This window comes from Mobula hypostoma, chromosome 18 (genome assembly GCF_963921235.1).
Source record: "Mobula hypostoma chromosome 18, sMobHyp1.1, whole genome shotgun sequence".
Lineage (NCBI taxonomy): Eukaryota > Metazoa > Chordata > Chondrichthyes > Myliobatiformes > Myliobatidae > Mobula > Mobula hypostoma.
Window position 1 is genome coordinate 5,597,309 of NC_086114.1, and position 26,309 is coordinate 5,623,617.

Genomic DNA, 26,309 nt, shown 5'->3' on the forward strand with positions numbered 1-26,309 from the left:
ATAGCTGATCCCTAGTAGGCTCAATGACAAACTACTCTAAAAACCTATCTTTTCAGCATTCAACTAACTTACTCTCTTGAGATCCATTACCAATCTGATTTTCCCAATTGACCTGCATGTTGAAATCTCCCACGACTACCATAACATTGCCCTTTTGACTCGCCTTTTCTATTTCCTGTTGTAACCTGTGGTCCTCCTCCCAGCTACTGTTGGGAGGCCTGTATATAACTGCCATCAATGTCCTTTTACCCTTGCAGGTTCTTAACTCAACCCACAAGGATTCAACATCTTCTGTTCCTATGTCACATCTTTCTACTGATTTGATGCTATTCTTTACCAGTAGAGCCACACCACCCCCTCTGCCCATCTTCCTACGCCTCCAATATAATGTGTAACCTTGGACATTCAGCTCCCAACTACAACCATCCTTCAGCTACGATTCAGTGATGGCCACAACATCATACCTGGCAATTTGTAATATCGCAACAAGATCATCCACCTTATTTCTTATACTACGCGCATTTAGATACAACACATTGAATACTGTATTTGGTATCCTTTCTGATTCTGCATCCCTAATGATTGGATACTCAGCCTGCTGGCTGCAGCTAAGTCCCATCACCTGCCTGCTCTTCCTGACAGTCTGACTGCACACTATCCTTACTTTTTACCATCTGTCCTATCCTGAGTCCCTTCACTCTGGTTCCCACCCCCGCCCCCCCGCCAAATTAGTTTAAACCCTCCCCAACAGCTCTAACAAACCTGCCCACGAGAATATTGGTCCCCCAGGGGTTCAGGTGCAACCTGTCACTTTTGAACAGGTCATACCTCCCCCAGAAGAGATCCCAATGATCCAGGAAACTGAAGCCCTGCCCCTGCACCAGCTTCTCAGCCATGCATTTATCTGCCAAATCATCCTGTTTCTATCCTCACTGGCACGTGGCACAGGCAGCAATCCAGAAATTACTATCTGGGAGGTCCTGCTTCTCAGCTTTCTACCTAGCTCTCTGAATTCTCTTTTCAGGATCTCATTGCTTTTCCTTCCTATGTCATTGGTAGAAATATGTACCAAGACATTTGGCTGCTCCCCCTCCCTCTTCAAAATGTTGTGGACGTGATCTGAGACATCCCTGACCCTGGTACCTGGGAGGCAACATATCTTCTGGGTGTCCCGTTCATGTCCACAGAACCTCCTGTCTGTTCCCCTCACTACTGAGTCCTCTATCACTACCACTCACTTCTCTCTCTTTCCCTTCTGCACCACGGACTCATGCTCCGTGCCTGTAACCATAAGACACAGTAGCAGAATTAGGCCATTCGGCTCCTCAAGTCTGCTCTGCCATTCCACCATGGCTGATTTATTTTCCCTCTCAACCCCATTCTCCAGCTTTCTCCCCGTAACCTTTGACACCCTTACTAATCAAGAACCTATCAACCTCTGCTTTACGAGGGGTGATTGATAAGTTCGTGGCCTAAGGTAGAAGGAGTCAATTTTAGAAAACCTAGCACATTTATTTTTCAACATAGTCCCCTCCTACATGTACTGTGAGGAGATCCTGGCGTACCCCTATTAACTGTTTGAAGAGAGACAGAAAGAGACATTTATCATTGATGGTTTGTTTGGAAAGGAGAGAGAGACAAAGTTATTTACCACCAATATGTTGCTTTTGAAAAGAGAGACAGAGAGACGAAGATTAACGGTTGGACTGTCACTTTAAGGCATTGGAAGTAACTTTGGATTTCTGCTGAGTTTGGAGTTGGAGACAGCACCGAGCAGCTCATAAGTTGCTATGGTGACCGAAGGCAGTGTTATTTAATGGACACTCGATGTTGTGATTTCCAGCAGGTTGTTGATATTTCTTCAAGGACAGGTTGCCTGCTTGTGCATTCCTTTACAGACAAAGGAAGGAGGGACTCTTTGAATGACAGGTGATGCTCAGCACAGAGAAATAAATGGGAGGTCAGATGATACAGTTCTAAGACACATGATCTGGAGACTGAATGAGCATTGTTGTGCCCGCAGAGAAAGTGGGTTTTTGGAGGATCGATCCAAATTGCTATTCCAACAGTGAAGAAGGGGTTGACTGGTGGGGAGTTGTCTATGTGTCCACCCTTGCCGGGGTGATAGCTCCACCACAGGAAAACCCGTCCCCTGGTTAAAGTCACAGTCGGTGACTTGTAAAGGGTTTCGGAGGACGACGAGAAGATCAACGGCATCAGCTCACCTGAGGACTCAACTCTCTCTCTCTCTCTCCATCGCTACTCAACTAAATACCATGAACTGAACTGAACTTTACTCAACATCGTAAGACTGTATCTTTTTACCCCTAGACTTAAAGAAACTTGGTTTTTCATACATATATATATATTCCACACTTACTTTTATATACAATCATTGCTAACCTGTTTGATTTATCTACATTTATATTACTGTATTGCATAGTTACTAATAAATATTATTAGTTTATAGCAATACTGGACTCCAAAGTGGTTTCTATTTCTGAAGGTTTCTTTATCCCCGTCACGGGGTACGTGACAGAACACACTTAGCCCAGAGGTTGTGGAGCAAACGGATCCCTTCTTTGTAGAAGTGGTCCACAGCAGGGGTGATTGATAAGTTCGTAGCCTAAGGTAGAAGGAGATGAGTTATTAACTTCAAACTTTCTGCATTATCACCCAGAACTGCACGTGCATGTAACGAGAGCATCGTGGACCTGCAGGTGGTCCACAGCAGGGGTGATTGATATGTTCGTGGCCTTAGGTAGAAGGAGATGAGTTTTACAGCTCTTGTTACATACACATGCTGTTCAACTCTTTGAGTGAAAATGCAGAAATTTTGAAGTTAATATCTCATCTCCTTCTACCTTAGGCCAGGAACTTATCAATCACCCCTGCTGTGGACCACTTTCTGGAGGTCCAAGATGCCGACTTCTACAAAGAAGGAATCCGTATGCTCCATGACCACTGGACTAAGTGTGTAAATGTAGGAAAAATAAATGTACTAGGTTTTCTAAAATTGACTCCTTCCACCTCAGGCCACGAACTTATCAATCACCGCTCGTAAATATACCAAATGTCTTAGCCTCCACAGCATCCATGCCAATGAATTCCACAGATTCACCACCCTCTGGCTAAACAAATTTCTCCTCATCTCTATCTAAAGAGACGTCCTTCTATTCTGAGGCTGTGTCCCCTGGTTCTAGACTACCCCACTACCCCTTCCACATCCACTCAATCTAGGCCTTTCAATATTTGATTGATTTAAATAACAACTGCCATCATTCTTCTAAACTCCAGCAAAAACAGGCCCAGAACCATCAAACACTCCTTATACATTAACCCTTTTATTTTTGAAATCATTTTTGTCAACCTCCAATACCAACTCTCTCCAATATCAACACATCTTTTCTTAGATAAGGGGCATTCTGACCTGCATTCCATCCTTGCTCTTATATTGAGATGAATGCTAACATTGTATTTGCCTTCTGAAAAATGAGGGAAGTGCAAGACAGATATATTTCAAATAAGAAGAAATTTTCAAAGGGAAGGATACTACCATGGCTGACAAGTGAAGTTAGAGCCAAAGTGAAAGCAAAAGAGAGGGTATACAAGGAAACCAGAGCTAGTGGGAGGATAGAGGATTGGGGAGCTTTGAAAAACTTGCAGAACAAAACTAAGAAGGTCATTGGGAAGGAAAAGGTGAATTATGAGAGGAAGCTCATGATTAGAAACATATAAGCATAGAAAACCTACAGCACAATACAGGCCCTTCGGCACACAAAATTGTGCTGAACATGTCCCTACCTTAGAAATTACTAGGCCCTCTATTTTTCTAAGCTCCATGTACCTATCCAAAAGTCTCTTAAAAGACCCTATCGTATCCAGCTCCACCACCGTTGCCGGCAGCCCATTCCACGCACTCACCACTCTCAGAGTAAAAAACTTACCCCTGACATCTCCTCTGTACCTACTCCCCAGCACTTTAAACCTGTGTCCTCTTGTGGCAACCATTCAGCCCTGGGAAAAAGCCTCTGACTATCCACACGATCAATGCCTCTCATCATCTTATACACCTCTATCACGTCACTTCTCATCCTCTGTCGCTCCAAGGAGAAAAGGCCAAGTTCGCTCAACCTATTCTCATAAGGCATGCTCCCCAATCCAGGCAACATCCTTTTAAATCTCCTCTGCACTCTTTCTATGGCTTCCACATTCTTCCTGTAGTGAGGTGACCAGAACTAAGCACAGTACTCCAAGTGGGGTCTGACCAGAGTCCTATATAGCTGCAACATTACCTCTCGGCTCCTAAATTCAATCCCACGACTGATGAAGGCCAATACACTGTACGCCTTCTTAACCACAGAGTCAACCTGCGCAGCTGCTTTGAGCGTCCTATGGACTCAGACCCCAAGATCCCTCTGATCCTCCACACTGCCAACAGTCTTACCATTAATACTATATTCTGCCATCATATTTGACCTATGAAAATAAACCACTTCACACTTATCTGGGTTGAACTCCATCTGCCACTCCTCAGCCCAGTTTTGCATTCTATCAATGTCCCATCGTAACCTCTGACAGCCCTCCACACTATCCGCGGAGGCTCCCGTAGCGCCTACCGGATGGGAGGAGAGTAAAAAGTCCATGGTTAGGGTGAGATGCATCCTTGATAATTCTTTTCGCCCTGCCCGGGCAGTGTTTATGGTAGATGTTCTCAATGGTGGGCAACTGGGTGCCGATAATCCGCTGGGCAGTTTTCACCACACGCTGGAGTGCTTTGCGGTCCGATATGGTACAGCGGTACAAGTCCGCCAGTATCCTGGGACAGAGGTGAGCTTTCCTGATGCTCCGCAGGAAATAAAGGCACTCTCAGGTTTTGAAGGAAGTAATGCATGTATGCATTTCTAAATGACAATAAAAGAGGACTGAGTGTTCTCATAATCGAAAAAAAAAGTAGCTGGAGAGATTGCGGAGGCATTAACGATGATCTTTCAAGAATCAATAGATTCTGGCATTGTAACGGATGACTGGAAAATTGCAAATGTTACTCCACTATTTAAGAAGGGTCGGGGGGCAGCAGAAAGGAAACTATGGACCTGTTAGCTTGACATCAGTGGTTGGGAAGTTGTTGGAATCGATTGTTAGGGATGAGATTATGGCGTACCTGGAGGCACGTGACAAGATAGGCCAAAGCCAGCATGGCTTCCTGAAAGGAAAATCCTGCCTGAGAAACCTACTGCAATTCTTTGAGGAAATTACAAGCAGGGTAGACAAAGGAGATGTAGTAGGTGTGATGTACTTGGATTTTCAGAAGGCCTTTGACAAGGTGTTGCACATGAGGCTACTTAGCAAGATAAGGGCCCATGGAATTACAGGGAAGTTACTAGTGTGGGTGGAGCATTGGCTGGTTGGCAGAAAACAGAGAGTGGGAATAAAGGGATCTTATTCTTGCTGGTTGCTGGTTACCAATGAAGTTCCACAGGGGTCGCTGTTGGGACCGCTGCTTTTTACGATGTACGTCAAAAACTTGGACTATGGTATTAATAGATTTGTGGCTAAATTTGCCGGTGATACAAAGATAGGTGGAGGAGTGGGTAGTGTTGAGGAAACAGGGATGCTGCAGAGAGACTTAGGTAGCTTAGGGGAATGGGCAAAGAAGTGGCAAATAAAATACAATGTTAGAAAGTGTATGGTCATGCACTTTGGTGGGAGAAATAAACAGGCAGACTTTTATTTAGATGTGGAGAGAATTCAAAATGCAGAGTTGCAAAGGAACTTGGGAGTCCTTGTGCAAGATACCCTAAAGGTTAACCTCCAGGTTGAGTCAGTTGTGAAGAAGGCGAATGCAATGTTGGCATTCATTTCTAGGGGTATAGAATATAAGAGCAGGGATGTGATGTTGAGGCTTTATAAGGCACTCGTGAGACCACACTTGGAGTATTGTGTACAGTTCTGAGCTCCTTATCTTAGCAAGGATATACTGACATTAGAGAGGGTTCAGAGAAGACTCACGAGAATAATTCCAGGAATGAAAGGGTTACCGTATGAGGAACATCTGGCAGCTCTTGGGCTGTATTCCCTGGAGTTCAGGAGAATGAAGTGGATCTCATAGAAACATTCTGAATGTGAAAAGGCCTGAACAGATTAGATATGGCAAAGTTTTTTCCCATGGTAGGGGATTCTAGGACAAGAGGGCACAACTTCAGGATTGAAGGACGTCCTTTTAGAACTGAGATGCGGAGAAATTACTTAGTCAGAGGGCGGTAAATCTATAGAATTTGTTGCTACGAGTGGCTGTGGAGGCCAAGTCATTGGGTGCACTTAAGGCAGAGATAGATACGTTCTTGATTAGCCAAGGCATCAAAGGATACGGGGTGAAAGCAGGGGAGTGGGGATGACTGGAAGAATTGGATCATCCCATGATTGAACGGCAGACCAGACTCAATGAGCTGAATGGCCTACTTCTGCTCCTATGTCTTATGGTCTTGTGGTCTTACCACCAACTGAACCTGCAAATTAACCTTCAGAGAATCCTGCACAAGGACTCCCATTCTTTGTCTTATCCCCCCCGACCACCCAGTTCAGTCCCTTCCTACCTACATCTCTGACAGTTCGCATGCTCTGAATCATTTCAATGATTTCACGTTCCCTGGCTGCATCATCTTATTTTTACTATGGATGTCCAGTCCCTATACATCTCCATGCCCCAGCAGAAAGGCCTCAAAGCTCTCCGATTCTTTCTGGACACCAGACCCAACCAGTTCCCCTCTACCACCATTCTCCTCAGCCTAGCAGAACCTGTCCTCACTCTAAATAATTTCTCCTTTGACTCCTCCCACTTCCTTCACACAAAAGGTGTAGCCACGAGCACTCGCATGGGTCCCAGCTATGCCTGCCTATTTGTCAGCTACATGGAACAGCCTATGTTCCAAGCCTACACTGGTGACCGTCCCACACTTTCCTGTGCTACATCGATGACTGCATTGGTGCTGCTTCCTGCAACCGTGCTGAACTTGTCAACTTCATCCACTTTGCCTCCGACTTCCACCCTGCCCTCAGATTTACCTGGTCTATTTCCAACATCTCCCTCCACTTTCTCAATCTCATTGTCACTATCCCTGGAGATAGCTTATCTCATAATGTTTATTTCAAACCCACGGACTCTCACAGCTACCTGGACTATACCTCCTCCCACCCTGTTACTTGTGAAAAAAAAACATCATCCCCTTCTCTCAATTTCTCCGTCTCCACCGCATTTGCTCTCAGGATGAGGCCTTTCATTCTAGAATGAAAGAGATGTCCTCCTTCTTCAAAGAAAGGGGCTTCCCTTCCTCCACCATTAACAATGCCCTCAACCACATCTCTTCCATTTCACACACATATGCTCTCACCCCATCCTCCCGCCACTCTACCAGGGACAGGATTCCTCTTGTCCTCACCTTCTATCCCACCAGCCTCCGCATCCAGCACATAATTCTCCGTAATTTCTGCCATCTCCAATGGGACCCCACCACCAAGCACATCTTTCCCTCTCCCCTCCCACTTTCTGCTTTCCACAGGGATCGCTCCCTACGCAACTCCCTTGTCCATTCGTCCCTCCCCGCTGATCTCCCTCCTGGCACTTATCTTTGCAAGCAGAACAAGTGCTACACCTGCCCCTACACCACCTCCCTCACTATTATTCAGGGCCCCAAAAAGTCCTTCCAGGTGAGGCGACACTTCAACTGTGAGTCTGTTGGGTCATATACTGTGTCCGGTGCTCCAGGTGTGGCCTCCTGTATATCGGTGAGAGCCAATGTAGATTGAGAGACCTCTTCGCTGAGCACCTCCGCCAGCAAAAGTGGTATCTCCCAGTGGCCACCGACTTTAATTCCAATTCCAATATGTCAATCCATGGCCTCCTCTACTGTTGTTCATCCCTCCCCTTCAGGTTTCACCCATCACCTTGTGTTTCTCTCCCCCCCCACTTTTAAATCTACTCCTAAGCTTTTTTTCTCCAGTCCTGCCGAAGAGTCTTTTCCGAAACATCAACTGTACTCTTTTCCATAGCAGCTGCTTGGACTGCTGAGTTCCTCCAGCATTCTATGTGTGTTGCTAGGACTCCTCTAATTTTTGAAGTCTCTCCCTGTTTAGGCCTTTATTCCTTTTACAAAAACGTATGACCATACACTTCTCTACACTATATTCCATCTGATACTTCTTCGCCCCATTACCCTGATCTATCCAAATCCTTCTGCAAATTCCCTGCTTCCTCAATATTATTGATTTTTAATGATCGTTACTAATGCCTTCACAATTTCTTCAGCCACCTCTTTCAGAACCCTGGGGTGTACACCAACTGGTCCAGGTGACTTACCTACCTTCAGACTTTTCAGTTTCCCAAGCTCCTTCTCCTTAGTCATAGCAACTACACTCACTTCTGTCCCCCTGACACTCTCAAATTTCTGCCACACTGCTAGTGTCTTCCACAGTGAAGACTGATACAATGTGCTTATTCAGCTTGTCTGCCTTTTCTTTGTCCCCATTACTGCCTCTCCAGCGTTATTTTCCAGCAATCTGGTACGCACCATCACCCCTTGTTTATTTTTATATATCTGAAAAAACTTTTGGTATCTTCTTTTATATTATTGGCTTGCTTACCTTCATATTTTATCTTTTCTCTCTTTATGGACTTTTTTAGTTGCCCACTATTGGTTTTTAAGTTTCCCAAACCTCTAACTTCTGGCTAATTTTTGCTCTATTACATGCCTTCTGTTTTGCTTTTCCACTGTGTTTGATGGCTTCTTCCCTTGTGCCATGAGATTTCTGAACGGACAATGAACCTCATAATTTTCGCTCTCTTTTTGCACTAATTATTTAAAATAATATTGTAAGATATATTTCCTGTTGTAATTTGAATTGCATTTTACAAACAACAAAATTCGTAACATGTGTCAGTGATAATAATCTTGATTCTGATTCACCAAACAGGCAGCAAACTAGAAAGGAAAATCACTAAACTAAATTGTTTAAAACGTTTAGAGTGTAAATGTGTTTTGTTTTTTTTTAATTTTAGAGATACAATGTGGAAAAAGCCTTCTAGCCCAACCAGCTGCACCACCCAGCAACCCACCAATTTAACCCTAAGCGCATCAGACACATGACTAATTATCCTACTAAATGATGTGTCTTTGGACTGTGGGAGGAAACCGGAGCACCCGGAGGAAATCCATGTGGTCACGGGGAGAACGTACAAACTCCTTATAGACAGTAGCAGAATTGAACTCGGAACTCCAGCTGCAATGGTGTCGTGCTAACCGCTATGCCGTCGGGGCACCTCATGGATTTATGAGATAAAAGCAAAGGCTTAAATATTATAAGCTGAGAAATTAGAGAAAAACGTTTTGAATAGCTGTATGATTTTGAAACATTCTCTTATAAACAGCAATCCATTGACATCGACTGTTTGTTCCTCTCCATAGATGTTGCCTACCCTGCTGAGTTCCTCCAGCATTTTTTGAGTGTTAATCCATAGATAGAATATCCTTCTTGGCTAGAGAGGTAGTAAATGAGCAATACTGTTGTCGTAGTAGACTATTAAAATCATAGTTGCACTTCATACAACAATGTTTACAATGAGGATGAACGTTTTCTGTGGATGATATTGGAAAACATGCCTCCAGTGAAGAAACACTGACAGCAACACTTAATATTTAAATGTATATGTGGACTGCAGAAGTTGTTGAGGAAATCGATCTATTAAAGCATTGAGTATTCAAGATTCAAAATTCAGATTTATTTATCATGTGTACATCGAGACATACAATGAAATGCATCATTTGCGTTAACAACCAAACACTTGAGGATACACTGAGGGCAGCCCGCAAGTGTTGCCGCACACTCTGGACCAACATAGCATGCCCACAATGCTCAAAGTTCAGAGTTCAAAGTAAATTCATTATCAAAGTAGTTATGTGTCACCATAACTACTCTGAATTTCATTTTCTTGTCAGCATTCACAGCAAAATAAAGACATACAACCTAATAAATGAAAAACTACAAAGCCTGACAAACAACCAATGTGCAAAGGAAGACAAACTGTGCAAATAAAAATAATAAACAAACAAACAAACAAATAAATAATACTGAGAACAGGAGTTGTAGAATCCTGGATCTTGAGTCCATGGGTTGTGGAGTCAGGTCTGTGTTGACATGAGTGCTGAGGCAGCAGAACAACACAGAACACAAGCAGCAAGAAAACAACAACAGCAAAACACTCTCTCTCTCTCACAGACACACACACATACTTCCAACACTAGGATGGGCCCCTCGCCAGAATGATCACCACAAATTCTGGCTCGTTCCCAGACTCTAATTGTACTTACATCATAAGCACCAGCCTTGATTTGTTGATAAAGCTTATGCTGGTCCTCATCCCAGAAGGGAGGGTAGCCAACTAGTAATATGTAGAGGATGACTCCTGAAACAGAACAAGTGAGAAACTGAATATGAATTAATCCACTAGATGAAAAGTCTTCCATCTTACTGTTTACCAGCAATGCATTTTCTCTGTAGCTTTTATTCTGCATTCTGTTATTGTTTTGCTCTGTTCTACCTCAATGCATTGTGCTGGCATTGGGGAGGGCCCAGAGGAGGTTCGCAAGGATGACCCCGGTAGTGAAAGGGTTAACGTATGAAGAGCAGTTGCTGGCTCTGGGCCCGTACTCACTGGAGCTTAGAAGAACGAGGGGGTCTCATTGAAACCTATTGACTATTAAAGGCCTAGATAGAGGATGCTTCCTATAGTGGGGGGACCCTAGAACCGGAGGTTTTGCAACCGCAATGTCATCATTCATTTTGAGAAACTTGGATCATAAAAGCAAAGATACGATGCTGAGGCTCTCTAAGAAATCAGTCAGAGTACATGGAGTATTATAAGCAGTTTTAGATACCATATCTAAGGAAATATGTGCTGGCATTGGAGAGGGTCCAAAGGAGCTTCAGGAGAATGATCATGAGAATGAAAGGGTTAATGAATGAGAAGTGTTGGATGGCTCTGGGCCTGTACTCACAGGAGTTTAGAAAAATGGGGGGTTTTCATTGAAACTACGGAATACTGAAGCGCCTCGATAGAATGGACATGGAGAGGATGTTTCCAAAATTGGAGGAGTCTAGGACCAGAAGACACAGCCTCAGAATAGAAGGACGACCCCTTAGAACTGTGATGAAGATTCATTTTTTTTTTAGCCAGAGGGTGGTGAATCTGTGGAATTCATTGCCACAGTCAGCTGTGGAGGCCAAGTGATTGGGTATATTTAAAGTGGAGGGTGATAGGTTCTTGGTAAAGATGGCAAAGGTTACAGGGAGAAGACAGGAGAATGGTGTTGAGAGGGAAAATAAATCAGCCATGATGGAATGGCGGAGCAGACTCCAATGGCCAAATGGCCTAACTCTGCTCCTATGACTTATGATAATGATTTGAATAATGTGAAGTGTGTGCAAGGTAAGTTTCCGTCCAGTCATGCTATTATGGAACACTGGATCACCATTCATCCCTTCCCACTAATCGCCTTCCTGGAGTTTCTAACATCATCCAATGAACTGGTTAAGAACTATCACAAGTAGCCAGCACGTTTGTAAATGGACAACCTCTCAAGCCCACAGGTCCATAACTAGAGAAAAGATTCTGGACTCTGGTCTTGGACACGCTAGATCAGGGGTTCCCAACTCGGGCCCCATGAACCCCTCGGTTAATGGTAGGGGTCCATGGCATAAAAAAGGTTGGGAACCCTTGATCTAGGTCCATGACTAGAGTGAACACCAAGTTTCCAATAACATTTAATTATCTTTAAGCAGATGTAAACCAAATGCACGAGAAACATAAAAATGTTGCAGCCGCTTGCAGTTGTACGAGACATTGGTGAGGCTGCAGTTGGAGTACAGTGTAGCTTTGGTCACTATACTGTACAAAAGATGTTACTAAACTAAAAAGAGTGGACAGAGTGGCTTTCCACAGTGATCTCTCCCTCCATGATTCCTCTGTCCATTCATCTCTTCCCATGATCTCCCTCCTGGCACTTATACTTGCAGGCTGCCTAAATGCTACACCTGCCCGTTCACCTCCTCCCTTGCCCCAAACAGTCCTTCCAGGTGAGGCAGCACTTCACCTGCTGATCTATTGTGTCCAATGCTCCCGATACAACCTCCTCTACAAATTGGGGGGACCACTTCATTGAGCACCTCTGCTCCATCTGCCAAAAGCAGAACTTCGCAGTTGGCAAACATTTTAATTCCAATTCCCGCTCCCATTCCTGTTTTGACATGTCAGTCCATAGCCTCCCCTTGTGCCAAACGAGGCCACCCTCAGGATGGTGGAGCAACACCTTATACTCCATCTGGGTACCCTCCAACCTGATGGCATGAATATAGATTTCTCCTTCCAGCAAAGAATATTTCCCCTCCATCTCTTCTTCTATTCCCCACTCTGGCCTCCTGCTTACTCCTCAATCTCTTCCGTCTTACCTTTCTCCCATGGTCCACTCTCCTTCCTCTCTAGCCCGTTACCTTTCCAAACCATCGGGCTTCACCCATCACCTTCTAGCCGTTCTTCTTCCCTTCCCCCACCTCTTTAAACTGGTACCTTACCCCTTCCTTTTCAGTCCTGAAGAAATGGCTCAGACCAAAATGTTAACTGTTTATTCATCTCCATAGATGGTGTCTGACCTGAGGAGTTTCTCCAGCATTTTGTGCGTGTTGCTCTGGATTTCCAGCATCTGCAGAATCTCCTGAGTTTATGAGTACACAAAGGATTTACAAGGATGTTGCAAGGACTTGAGGAGAGACTGACTCACAGGGAGAGGTTGGACAGACTTGGACTTGGAGTGTAAGAGACCGAGAGGTGATCTTACAAAGGTGTATATGATCATGAAGGTCATCGACAGGGTGAAAGAACATAGTCTTTTCCCCAGGGAGGAGGTGCTAAAAACACAAGGGCATAGGTTTAAGATCAGGTGTGAAAGATTTAAAGGGAACACTGAGGGGCAGCTTCTTCATGCAAAGAGTGGTGCGAATTTGGAATCAGCTGCCAGATACAGTGGTTGAGGAGGGCACATTAGCAACATCGAAAAGCCATTGAGGCAAGTTCATAGGATCAGAGAGGTTTAGAGCGTCATAGGCCAAATGCAGGCAGTCACCATGGACATATTGGGCCGAGGGGCCTGTTTCTGTGCTGTCTGACTCTACGTTCAACCCTGGAAGGAAGACTGGAAAGTGCCACAAACACTCAGGCAGGAGCAGTGGAGGATAGAAAAATAACCACGCCAATCACCAAAAGTTATTGTTTTCCAGCTCTGTCTCACCTGCTGAGTATTCCCAGTTTTTCCTGTTTTTTACTGTATTATCAACATCTCCACCAGCCATGAAGATGAACACTGGTAAAGGTGCACACAACAGAACCAGCAATGGATCTCTGAGCTTCTCAAACTCTCTCAATAAACTCACAGCCTTGCCACCAGACACCTGCCTCTTCTCAAATTTCCCTCATCCCTTTCCAGTCCAACCATCTACCTTGAGTTTGACTATCTGCCTCCACTTCATTCAAGAGATTTCCAAGGATTCTGAGAGAAGTTGTTCCTCATCTCAATCCTCTCAGTCCTCTGCCTCCAAATCTTTTTTGACTGAAACCCCACTTGCTTGTGGTCCAAAAGAACTTTCATGTTCCTCACCGCCTTGCTCCAGTAAATGCTCAAAGACATCAAGAAGTTGGGTCTGTCCCAGGGATTCGGGTAGCCAGGAGCAGCCCATCAGCTGGGCAGCCAACACACCAAGTATATTTTTATCCATTTTTATGAAAAAAATATTGAAGTGATTTAGTTAGAAAGACTCACAGATTTGTGTAATCATTAGTGCATCCCCATTTTACCCTAGCCAAGGAGAACAGCCATGAAATCACTGAATGGTGAAGGCTCTAAGGATGATACTCAAAGAGGCAGTGTCATTAAGAGTGAAGATGGTTGTCAGGATTTATAGAGGGCTCTTGTTCATCTGATTGCGTGAGCCGAGGAATGGCAAATGGAGCTTAACTCAGATGAGAGGAAAGTATCACATTTGGGGAGAAAAACTAGGGTAGGAGTTTCATAGTGAACAGCTGGGCCAGAAGTATTGCAGAACAGGAGAACCGAGGAGCACAACTACACGACATGGTTCTCTGAAAGTAGCCCTGCAGACAAGCAGGGTGGTGACACACTGCCCTTCAATAGTCAGGACAAGGTCAGATGTTTATGCTGCAGTTGTACATGACATTGGTGAGGCTGTATTTGGAATGTTGTTTCAGGTCTGGTCGCCCTGCCATTAAGCTGGAAAGAGTGCAGAGGAGATTTACAAGAATGTTGCTGAGACTTGAGGGACTGAGTTATGGAGAGAGGTTGCGCAGTTTGGAACAATTTATCATTGGAGTGTAGAGAATGAGGGGTGACTTTATATAAGTGTATATAATAATGAGATGCAGAGATGGGTGAACGTGCAGTCTTTTTCCCAGGGTTGGGGAATCAAGAACAAGAGGGCATAGGTTTAAGGTGAGAGGGCAAAGAGATATAATAGGAACCTGAAGGACAACCTCTTTACTCAGAAGATGGTTAGTGTATGAATAAGCTGCCGGAGGAAATGGTTGAAGCAGATACACTAACAACATTTAAAAGACACTTGCACTGGTACATAGACAAGAAGTTTTAGAGTAGGAGTTCCCCTCGGTTAATGGTAGGGGTCCATGAAATTAAAAAAGGTTGGGAACCCCTGGTTTAGAGGATATGGGACAAACACAGGGAAATGAAACTAGCTTAGATGGGAATCTTGGTCAGCATGTACCAGATGGGCTGAAGGTCTGGTATCTGTGTTATATACCTCTATGACTGAATTCTTTCTCAAGTCTCTGCACCTTCTAGTTCACTTCATCACTTACCACATGCCCAGATGTCAACTGGTTTTCCATATGGATCTTTCCTTAAAACCTCTGGGGAAAGGTATCCAGGAGTCCCTGCAAACCCTACAGGAGATCAACAAAAAGATCAAACATGTGATGTTACTGTCCAACATTTTACATCTGCTCTTACAACCAATTCACTCTCTGAGCTGAATGCAGTGGCAAAGTCAAAATAAATTTCCCAAAGTGCATATACAGTGTACTACCCTTGAGTCCAGGGATCAACTCTTGCCCTTGGGTGACTGAGTGGTGCAGCTTGTAGGGCTCTTTGTTATCACCTCAGGGGATCTGTCCTGGGCCCAGCACACGAGTGTCATTATGATGAGAGCATGGCAGTGCCTCCACTTTCTTCGAAGTTTGTGAAGATTCAGCATGCCACCTAAAACTTTGACAAACTTCTATAGAAGTGTGGTGGAGAGTAACTGACAGGTTGCATCATGGCTTGGTATGGATACACCAATGCCCTTGAATGGAAAAGCCAACAAAAACTAATGGATACAGCCTAGTCCATCATGGGTAAACCCCTCCCCAGCATTCAGTACACCTTATATTTACTGTGATTGTCCACAAGAAAACAAATCTCAGCGTTCTTTTGGTGACAGAAATGTACTTTGAGAATAAATTTACTTTGAACTCTAAATTTGCTGCTTCACGACCTGAAGGTCCTAAATCCAATCCTGACTTCAGCTGTTGGAAGGTGTGGCGTTCACATATACTTCTATGACAGTACAGATTTCCGCTGGGTCCTGCAGATGCCTCCACAGACACTTGTGGCAAAGAATTCCACAAGATCCCCCACTCTCTGGATAAAGACATTCCTGCTCATCTCTGTTCTAAAGGGATACTCTTGTATTCTGAGACCGTGGCCCCTGGCCTTAGATTACCCCACTATTGAATTAAATCAGCTTTTCCAAAGCACTCGGCGTTGGACACAGAAGTCTGTTCTCCTTGCTACTTTCAGCGAGTAGCCCTGATGAGTTAGCTGAGGGAGGATAGGAAACAGTATCAGAAGAAGGTTCCTTCCCTACATTTGACCTGATGGGGGCTGGGGTCAATCTCGAAGACCCCTGAAGGTAATTCTGTAAACCACTGAGCCATCAACTCTGATGGATCCATCCTGCTAGCAGGATAGGATGTATCAAGGGAAAGTGATGGTGGAATCTGCTTCGTTCTCTGTAAGGTAAGACTATGTCAGGCTGTTGCTTTTCACCTCTGGTCACCTGGTGCTGATACCCCTGCCGTCCAAGCCATGCTCTTTTCTCGCTACTACCATTGGGAAGGAGATACAGGAGCCTTGATTCCCACACCACCCGGTTCAAGGACAGTTATCACCATCAGGATCCTGAACCACCGTGAATAACTTCACTCACCTCAACTCTGAAATGATACCACAACATACAGGTTCACTTTCAAGGACCCGACAACTCAAGTTCTCAGTATTTTTTTAAATTTGCACAATTTGTCTTCTTTTGCACATTGGTTGTTTGTCAGTCTTTGTTTATATATAGTTTTCATCAATAGTTTGCTGTGAGACTCATGAATACCCTGCCACCACTGAGGTCTTGTCACTAGGACAGCGAGCTGTTTACTGTTTACCTGTGCTGCACACTATATGCACTTTGAATGATATCTTATTAACTTGTTTGTGGTAATATTTTGTTTTTTGTCCTCTGTGTGATTTATGTTTTGTGGATGCACCATGGTCCAGAGGACACTGTTTCATTTGGTTGGATACATCTACAGTCAGATGGCAACGAACTTGAATTCTATTGTATTTCTTTTTAAATACTGTGAATGCTTGCAAGAAAATGAATCTCAGGGTAGTGTATGTTGGCATATACATACTTTTATTATAGGGTTACTTTGACTTTGATTGTGGGACAGGTGTCGTAATGTAGACGAATAGCCCCCAGTGCCCTTGACAAGAACTTGCCAGGGAGTCACTTTGCTGTGTCTAATTTCAGCACTTAGGTCAATGACAGGTGATCAGATCAGTTTAAACATTGCAGTAAAGATACAAATGAGTGAGTTAAGCGTCAACAACATGGACTGGGTCTGGAGTCACGTGTAGACAGGGTAATGATTTAACGGTTTCTCCCCTGAAGGTCTTCTCACTAAGATGGAATCTAGCTACCAGCTGGTGGCTTCTTGTAGCTTCACTTAAGCCGTTGTGAGATTATCTGTGTCTTTCTCTGGCATCGATGACCGAATTCAGAGAAACAAAATCCGCTTTGCAAGAGATTCTGCTGCAGAACTGTTGTGACAAGCAAAGAAGCGTTAAATTAAATGTTTATCTGACAACTAGTTCAAATCCAGTTAATTAAACTGAGATGAAAGACTTCCATTTATCTTGTGCTTTATCACATGTCACAAGCACCTCAAGCACTGAATTACTCTGCTGTGCCGAGTTTGGTGTTGGATCAGCAAAGATTGTGCTCACCGTGCAGATAGCAAAATCTTCAAGACCACCAGTGGGCTGATTGGAGATTTGGGGCAATTCTGATCTGTGGATATCCAGCTATTTCTAAACATTGATTTAAGAAGCCAACCTGTAACCAGGGTGGAAGAGATCTTGGTTTGATGGCTCATGGTGCCACAGACAGTGTAGTCTTCCCTTACCACAACATGGCAGTGTTGCTCTGAGTTACTTCATTAAGATGTGGTTCCAGATGATGGTGGCTGGTTCTTCGCTTGTGAAGATCAGGAGGGAAGAAGAATCCTCAGGAGCCATGGCACGATTATTGGTGACTGTAGAGGCCAAGTCTGGATCTGCAGACTGTGGAGCAATAGGGACACAGGAACAGCTGGGATGTGGACACTTGGGGAGTAGGATCCTTCCTGCGTCTCCTCTTCTCTTCAGCAGTCACTCTTCTGGATTCCTCAAAATTCTAGGCTGCTCCGTAGATCAGTGTTCTCCAGCGGTTTCTGTCACAAGCCAGCTGCTGTCACTCGTTGACCACCATATTTGCCTGAGAGAACTGCTGCTTAAGTTGGTCTTTGTACCTCTTGTGTGGAGCACCACGATCTCCCTTGCCCTGAGAAAGTTTTCCGCAGAGTACTGCTTTCAGTAACTTGGAGTTGTCCATGCGAGACGCGTGGTCTGACTAGCAGAGCTGCTTGAGCAGCAAAGCGGCTTCAATGCTTGGGAGTTGAGCCTTCTCCAGGACCACGCTGACGGGAGACACGCTGATACCCACGATGGAGCAGAGGCACTGCTGATGGAAGTGCTCGACCAACTGGACCTGCTTGCGGTACAAGATCTATGCTTCAGAGATGTATAGCAGTGCTGTGACGTCGGCAGCTCTGTACACCAGGAGCTTTGTAGACAGACGCAGCCGCTGGTTCTTCCACACACGCTCCTGGAGGTGCCCAAGGCACTGCTGGCTCTGGCCAGTTGATTGTCAATGTCCCTTACTACAGTAGCGTCGTTGGAGAGGATGTTGCCCAGGCAGGTGAGCTGCTCAACCGTGATGAGAGGGTGGTTGCCAATGGTGATCCGAGGCGGGTTGTAAGCACCACGTGGGTGCTTCTGATGGAGGATCATTGTTTTCTTCAGACTGACCGTTAACCAAAAGCCTTTGCAGCCTTGACAAACTTAGTGACTGTAGCCTGTAGTGTGTCCTCTGTGTGCGTGAGAAGAGCAGTCATCCACATATAGTGGTTCCAACTGACACTCCAAAACCAGTGTTCCTGATCTTCATTCCTTGTCTGAATCCCAAGTGTACCAGGAAATGATCAGCATGGAACCACAGCTATAGTTTTTAATAAGTTTTTTCAAGATTCAAGACTGTTTAATATTATTTCCATACAAAAGTGTAAAGAAGAATATGAATGATGGCTACAGCACAAAACCCCCACAAAAGATAAAGAATAATTAAAAAAACACGCAATAAATCTAAATACATAAGATGGCCGATATACATCAACTGATTTTATGTCTATGAAGTGATGTTAGGCTGTACATAAAGTGACTGACAGGAAATAATAAAGTAGTGGTGGAGTTAGCGGGTGGACATGTTGATCAGCCTTACTTCATTAGGAGTTTGAAGAGATTTGCTATGTCAACAAATACACTCAAAAACTTCTATAGATGTACCATGGAGAGCATTCTGACAGGCTGGGGTTGGGGGGGTGGGGGAGAGACTACTGCACAGGACCAAAAGAAACTGCAGGGGGTTGTAAATTTAGTCGGCTCCATCTTGGGTACTAGCCTACAAAGTACTCAGGACATCTTCAAGGAGTGGTATCTCAGAAAGGCAGCCCTTTTGAAGGATCTTTAGCACCCAGGGCATGCCCTTTTCTCATTGTTACCATCAGGTAGGAGGTCCAGAAGCCTGAAGGCACATGCTCAGCGATTCAGGAACAGCTCCTTCCCCTCTGCTATCTGATTCCTAAATGGACATGAACCCTTGAATATTACCTCACTTTTTAAATATATATTATTTCTGTTTTTGCACGATATTTAATCTATTCAATATATGTATACATAATTGATTGATTGATTTTTTTTTTCTTCTTGTTATGTGTTGCATTGAACTGCTGCTGCTAAGTTAACAAATTCCGCGACACGTGCCGGTGATAATAAACCTGATTCTGATTCTGATTCTGCTTGGTGAAACTAACTGTTTTTGAGTCTGGTGGTCTTGATGAGAATGCTATGTAGCTTCCCCCCTGATGGGATTGGGGCAAACAGACCATGAGCCGGGTGGATGGGATCCTTCACGATATTAGCATATAAACTTAATATATACAGACACTAACGTAAAGGGTGCTGTGAGTGGTGCAAGTTCTGAAGTTGATAACCAACTCCTTTGTCTTGTAGATTTTAAGGAAGAGGTTATTTGCTGGAACAAGGCCTTGAGCTCTTTCACTTCCTCTCTGTAGGCCGTCTCGTCATTGTTGGTGCTCAGCCCACAGAGCAATTCACAGAGGGAATGGCCAACAGAAACAATGAATCAAGGAAGGGGGTTTTTAGAAAAGCTTGATAGATGGTTGGTAACATAAGAGATTGCAGGTGTTGGAATCTGGAGCTTAGAGGGAAATGGGCCAAGTGCCAAATGAAATGAGCTTTCACATACATCTTGGTCAGCGGGACAAGGATGGGCCAAAGGGCCTTCTCCAGGCCGCACCACTTTATGGCTCTTTGGAGCAACAGACAAGATGCTGGAGGAACTCAGCTGGCCAGGCAGCATCTATGGAGCGAAATGGACAGTCAGGGTTTCAGGTGGAGACCCATCAGCTGTCAGATCCGAATGAAGGGTCTCATAGATGCTGAGTTCCTCCAGCATCTTGATAAAAGGCTCAGTCCAAAAGAGTTTGTAAGGGAAGGTTTGGGGCATGAGAGACCAGACGGTGGTAAAGTTCTAAGGTTCAAATTAAGTTTATTACTGAAGTATGTATATGTGTCAGCATGTACTATCCTGAGACTCATTTTCTTGCAGGCATTCAAGGTTAAGTACAAAGGAACACAATAGAATCAATGAAAAACTATAAAGACTGACAAACAACCAAAGTTCAGAAGTAATGGGAAGGAATGCTAGAGACTTGTCTACAAATGATTGGCTGAAAAAGGGACCAGTTTGTAAGCTAAGGTGGGCAGGAACTAGAAACAGGGAAGGCCAACTGGGCCATCAGGTCTTGAGCACCCTGGTTCATGTGACACAACTGCTACTCCCACCAGAACACTGGGATGGAAGTTAAACACAAAGCAGTACACAAGGCCACTTATGGGTAAGAAAATTTGTATGGCATCTCGGAGTGACTTGCTTCCTTCCTTGTGGCCAAGGACTGACAGTTGTATCCTTAACATCCCCAAGTGAGATCTTCTCATTCATCCCAGACACAAGAAGTCAGAGCAAGAACCATTGTAATCTGCAGGGCCCAGAACTCCAGGAGGAAATCTCCGCTATACTAAGACTTCAATGATGAATTTAATTAGTATTAATGCTTATAATTTCAGATACAATAATTTTCAGATTGAATAAACCTGCTAGCTCTGGGTCAAAAAAACATAGGGATGTCATTCTGTTAGCATATGAATAAGAATGTTTATAGGAATGATTTCAAATTTATTTTATTTTTATATATTATTTTATTTAAAGATCTGGAACCTTAACATGCCTTTTCCAGACCAACAAGCCCACACCAATCAGTTGCATCCATGTGACTGATTAACCCACTACCTGTACACCAGTGGGTGTGGGAGGGAACCCACGTGGTCTGGAGAGAATGTGTAAACTCCTTACAGACAGTGGCAGGGATTGAACCTGGGTTGCTAGCATTGTAAAGCATTATCCTAACCACTTGACTACAATGCCGCCCAGGAATCGCTCTTAGATCTATCTGTTCTATAACACTCTGCGGGGCCTACCATTCACAGTGAGAAGTCCTACCCTCATTTAATTACCCATACTGCACTCGGGAGGAGTTTGGGCTTGTCAGTTATCACCATCCATAAGATTCCCTCCTTCTTTCTCTCAGGGTTAGGGAACCAAGAACCACGAAAGCACAGATGTAGAGTGAGAGCGTAGAGGTTGAATAGGAACCTGAAGGGCAACATAAACACGAGAAAGTCTGCAGATAGCGGAAACCCAGAACAACATACACTGAATGCTGGAAGAACTCAGCAGGTCAGGCAGCGTCTATGAAAATGAATAAACAGTTGATGTCTCGGGCCGAGACCCTTCCTCAGGACTGAACATAGAACATAGAATAGTACAACACAGTACAGGCCCTTCGGCCCCAATGTTGTGCCGACCCTCAAACCCTGCCTGCCATATAAGCCCCCACCTTAGATTCCTCCATATACCTGTCTAGTAGTCTCTTAAACTTCACTAGTGTATCTGCCTCTACCACTGACTCAGGCAGTGCATTCCACGCACCAACCACTCTCTGAGTAAAAAACCTTCCTCTAATATCCCCCTTGAACTTCCCACCCCTTACCTTAAAGCCATGTCCTCTTGTATTGAGCAGTGGTGCCCTGGGGAAGAGGCGCTGGCTATCCACTCTATCTATTCTTCTTATTATCTTGTACACCTCTATCATGTCTCCTCTCATCCTCCTTCTCTCCAAAGAGTAAAGCCCTAGCTCCCTTAATCTCTGATCATAATGCATACTTTTTAAACCAGGCAGCATCCTGGTAAATCTCCTCTGTACCTTTTCCAATGCTTCCACATCCTTCCTATAGTGAGGCGACCAGAACTGGACACAGTACTCCAAGTGTGGCCTAACCAGAGTTTTATAGAGCTGCATCATTACATCGCAACTCTTAAACTCTATCCCTCGACTGAAGAGCATCCTGACAAAGGGTCACCAGAGAGCAGCTGGTAAATGGAACGAAGTTGCCAGAGAAGGAGGTTGAAGAGGCACTTGACAGGTACGTGTGTGAATATGAAAGGTTTGGACCAGGGGTCCCTAACATCTTTTATGCCAAGGGTCCCCAACCTTTTTCACACTGCGGTTTAATATTGACAATTTTCTTGTGGACAGGCCGATGGGGGGGGGGGGAGTGTTCAAGTAGGGTTAAACTCACCTCAATATGTCTTTTACAGTTAGGGTTGCCAACTTTCTCACTCCCAAATAAGGGACAAAAGTAGCAGTCAAATCCCGGGACACTTTACCCCAGGAAAGACTACCATGACCATGAAGCCTAGCGCGGGCACCTGTGTGCGCATGCGTGATTGCGCATGCAGGTACGTGCCGATTTTTTTCCTCCACAAATCGGTTTTCCCTTCATCTTCCTGACTATACTGTACATACATTATATCTACTTTATATAGGCTGTGTATTTATCATATCATTCCTGCTTTTACTATATGTTAGCGTTATTTATTTTCAGTTTTATGTGTTATTTGGTATGATTTGTTAGGTTATTTTTTGGGTCTGGGAACGCTCAAAAATTTTTCCCATCTACTGTAAATTAATGGTAATTGCGTTTTCGCTTCATGCCATTTCAGCACGAAAGGTTTCAAAGGAACGCTCTATCTTAGTGGGGGAAATACGGGACAAACCAATTTAGCCCAATATACGGGATGTCCCGGCAAATACGGGACAGTTGGCAACCCTATGTTCAAGTTCAACAGTGCGTGACAGGGAATGAGGAAAGGTGCAGCTGACTCATATTGTTTCCTCGCGGCCCGGTAGCATATGCTCTGCGGCCCGGTGGTTGGGGACCGCTGTTTTATGCCATGCACCGACACAATTAAGCAAAGAGTCCGTGGACAACAGGTTGGGAACCCCTGGTTTAGAGGGGTATGGGCCAAATACGGGCAAGTGGCACTGACTTAGATGGTCATCTTGGTTGGCATGGACGAGGTGTGCTGAAGGGCCTGTTTCTGTGCTGCATGAGCCTATAAGTAGAAACTACTGAGGAAAAATGGTGACAATTGACTAATTAGCTCCAGTTTGGTTGGCAAACGTACTCTACAACAGTCTAACACGTGGAGATGATTCAGGCTTCCTTTTCACTAACATACTGAATCTTAACAGGAAGATCAAGAGAAGTGTTGCAGTTTGCAGGCTGTCTACTCATGACACTACAGGGTGCAAGTATATGCTTTCAATTTACTTAAGTAGCACTTATCTCTTCCACATTGCTTGCAACCTTGTTAATATAATTATTTTACCTGACAAAAGACTAACTGGATATTTTAGGGCAACGCTTTAGCTGCAAGGTATCCAGATGTTGGCAAACACAGCTGGACTAGTGCAGACCAGAGAGGACGGATGTGGGTCAAGGATGAAAGAATTTAACTATGTATTCACACAGGTCCAGAAGATGTAGGAGCAGAATGAGGCCATTCGGCCCGTGAGACCACTTCACCATTCCATCATGGCTGATTTATTGCCTCTCTCAATTGCCCCATTCTCCCTTCCCAGTAACCTTGGATGCCCTTGCTAATCAAGATCCTATCAAACTCTGCCTTAAATATACCCAATGATTTGTCCCTTACATCCCCTTGTGGCAATGAATTTCACAGATTCACCACACTCTAGCGAAAGAGGTTCTTAAAGACAAGAGGTTTTGCAGATGCTGGAAATCCAGAGCAACACACACAAAACTCTGGAGGAACTCAGCAGGCCAGGCAACATCTACGGAAATGAATAAACAATTGAAGTTTCAGGCCAAGACCCTTCTTTTGCCTCAGGATGGAGGAGCAATACCTCATATTCAGTCTGGGTAGCCTCCAACTTGATTTCATGAACCTTAATTTCTCCTTCCAGTGATTTTTTCCCCCCCCTTCCCTTCTTCTATTCCTCACTCTGGCCTCTTACCTCTTCTCCTCACCTGCCCCTGGCGCCCTTCCTCCTGCATTTCTCCTATTATTCACTCTCCTCTCTAATCAGATTCCTTCCTCTCCATCTGTTTATCTCCCCCACCCACCTGGCTTCACCAATCACCTTCTAGCCAGTCCTCCTTCTCCCCCCTCCTCCACTTTTTTATTCTGGCATTTTCCCCCCTTCCTTTCCAGTCCTGAAGGTGCTGCCTGACCTGCTGAGTTCCTCCAGCATTTGGTGTGTGTTGCTAAAGAAATTATTCCTCACCACTATTCTAAAGGGACACCCTTCCATCCTGATGCTGTGCCTTCTGGTCCTAGGCTACCTCACTATAAGAAACACCCTCTCCACATCCACTCTGTCCAGGTCTTTCAATATTCAATAGGTTTCAATGAGATTCCCTCATTGAATCTCAGCACAGGCCCAGGGCCATCAAATGCTCCTCCTTTCATTTCTGGTATCATTCTCATGAACCTCCTCATGGCCCTCTCCAATGGCAACATATCCTTTCTTCAATAAAGAGGCCAAAATTGCTCACAGTACTCCTAGTGCGGTCTGATCATTGCCTTATAAAGCCTCAGCATTACATCCTTGCTTTTATATTCTAGTCCTCTTAAGAACATAAGACATAGGAGCAGAATTAGGCCATTTGGCCCATTGTGTTTTTCCGCCATTCCATCAGGGCTAATTTATTAACTAAATCCCATTCTCTTGCCTGCTCCACAGAACCTTTGATTCTCTTACTAATTAAGAACCTATCTATGTCCGCTTTAAATATACCCAATGACTTGGCCTCCACAGCCGTCTGCGACAATGAATTCCACAGATTTACCAGCCTCTGGCTTAAGAAATTCCTTCTCATCTCTTGATCTAAAGGGATGTCCTTCAATTCTGAAACTCAAGTCAAGTCAAGTCACTTTTTATTGTCATTTTGACCATAACTGCTGGTACAGTACACAGTAAAAATGAGACAACGTTTTTCAGGACCATGGTGTTACATGAACAATACAAAAACTACACTGAACTACGTAAAACAACACAAAACTACACTAGACTACAGACCTACTCAGGACTGCATAAAGTGCACAAAACAGTGCAGGCATTACAATAAATAATAAACAAGACAGTAGGCACAGTAGAGGGCAGTAGGTTGTTGTCAGTCCAGGCTCTGGGTATTGACCAGTCTGATGGCTTGGGGGAAGAAACTGTTACATAATCTGGTCGTGAGAGCCCAATACTTTGGTGCCTTTTGCCAGATGGCAGGAGGGAGAAGAGTTTGTATGAGGGATGCGTGGGGTCCTTCATAATGCTGTTTGCTTTACGGATGCAGCGTGTGGTGTAAATGTCTGTAATGGCGGGAAGACAGACCCTGATGATCTTCTCAGCTGACCTCACTATCCGTTGCAGGGTCTTGCGATCCGAGATGGTGCAATTTCCGAACCAGGCAGTGATGCAGCTGCTCAGGATGCTCTCAATACAACCTCTGTAGAATGTGATGAGGATGGGGGTGGGAGATGGACTTTTCTCAGCCTTCGCAGAAAGTAGAGACGCTGCTGGGCTTTCTTTGCTATGGAGCTGGTGTTGAGGGACCAATTGAGATTCTCTGCCAGGTGAACACCAAGAAATTTGGTGCTCTTAACAATCTTTATGGAGGAGTTGACGATGTTCAGCGGAGAATGGTCGTACCATGTCCTCCTGAAGTCAACAACCATCTCTTCTGTTTTGTTCACATTCAGAGACAGGTTGTTGGCTCTGCACCAGTCTGTTAGCCGCTGCACCTCCTCTCTGTATGCTGACTCATCGTTCCTGCTGATGAGACCCACCACGGTCGTGTCATCGGCGAACTTGATGATGTGGTTCGAGCTGTGTGTTGCAGCCAGTCGTGGGTCAGCAGAGTGAACAGCAGCGGACTGAGCACACAACCCTGGGGGCCCCCCGTGCTCAGTGTGATTGTGTTGGAGATCCTGCTTCCAATCCGGACTGACTGAGGTCTCCCAGTATAGGGAGGTGTTCAGGCCCGGTAGGCTCAGCTTTCCAATCAGTTTCTGAGGAATGATTGTGTTGAATGCTGAACTGA

The 26,309-nt window shown here is 44.6% G+C and overlaps 1 protein-coding gene across 3 annotated transcripts in view; it reads right to left on the reverse strand.

Moving 5' to 3' along the window:
• Positions 1-26,309, reverse strand: part of camk2g2 (calcium/calmodulin-dependent protein kinase (CaM kinase) II gamma 2) — a 492,136-nt gene that overhangs the window by 122,894 nt on the left and 342,933 nt on the right. For all 3 annotated transcript variants that reach the window (XM_063070378.1, XM_063070379.1, XM_063070380.1), the window contains exons 8-9: positions 14,936-15,019; positions 10,365-10,459 (exon numbers count right to left, since the gene is read on the reverse strand). In XM_063070378.1, the coding sequence (XP_062926448.1) occupies positions 10,365-10,459; positions 14,936-15,019 (179 nt within the window). The remainder of the gene's footprint in view (positions 1-10,364; positions 10,460-14,935; positions 15,020-26,309) is intronic.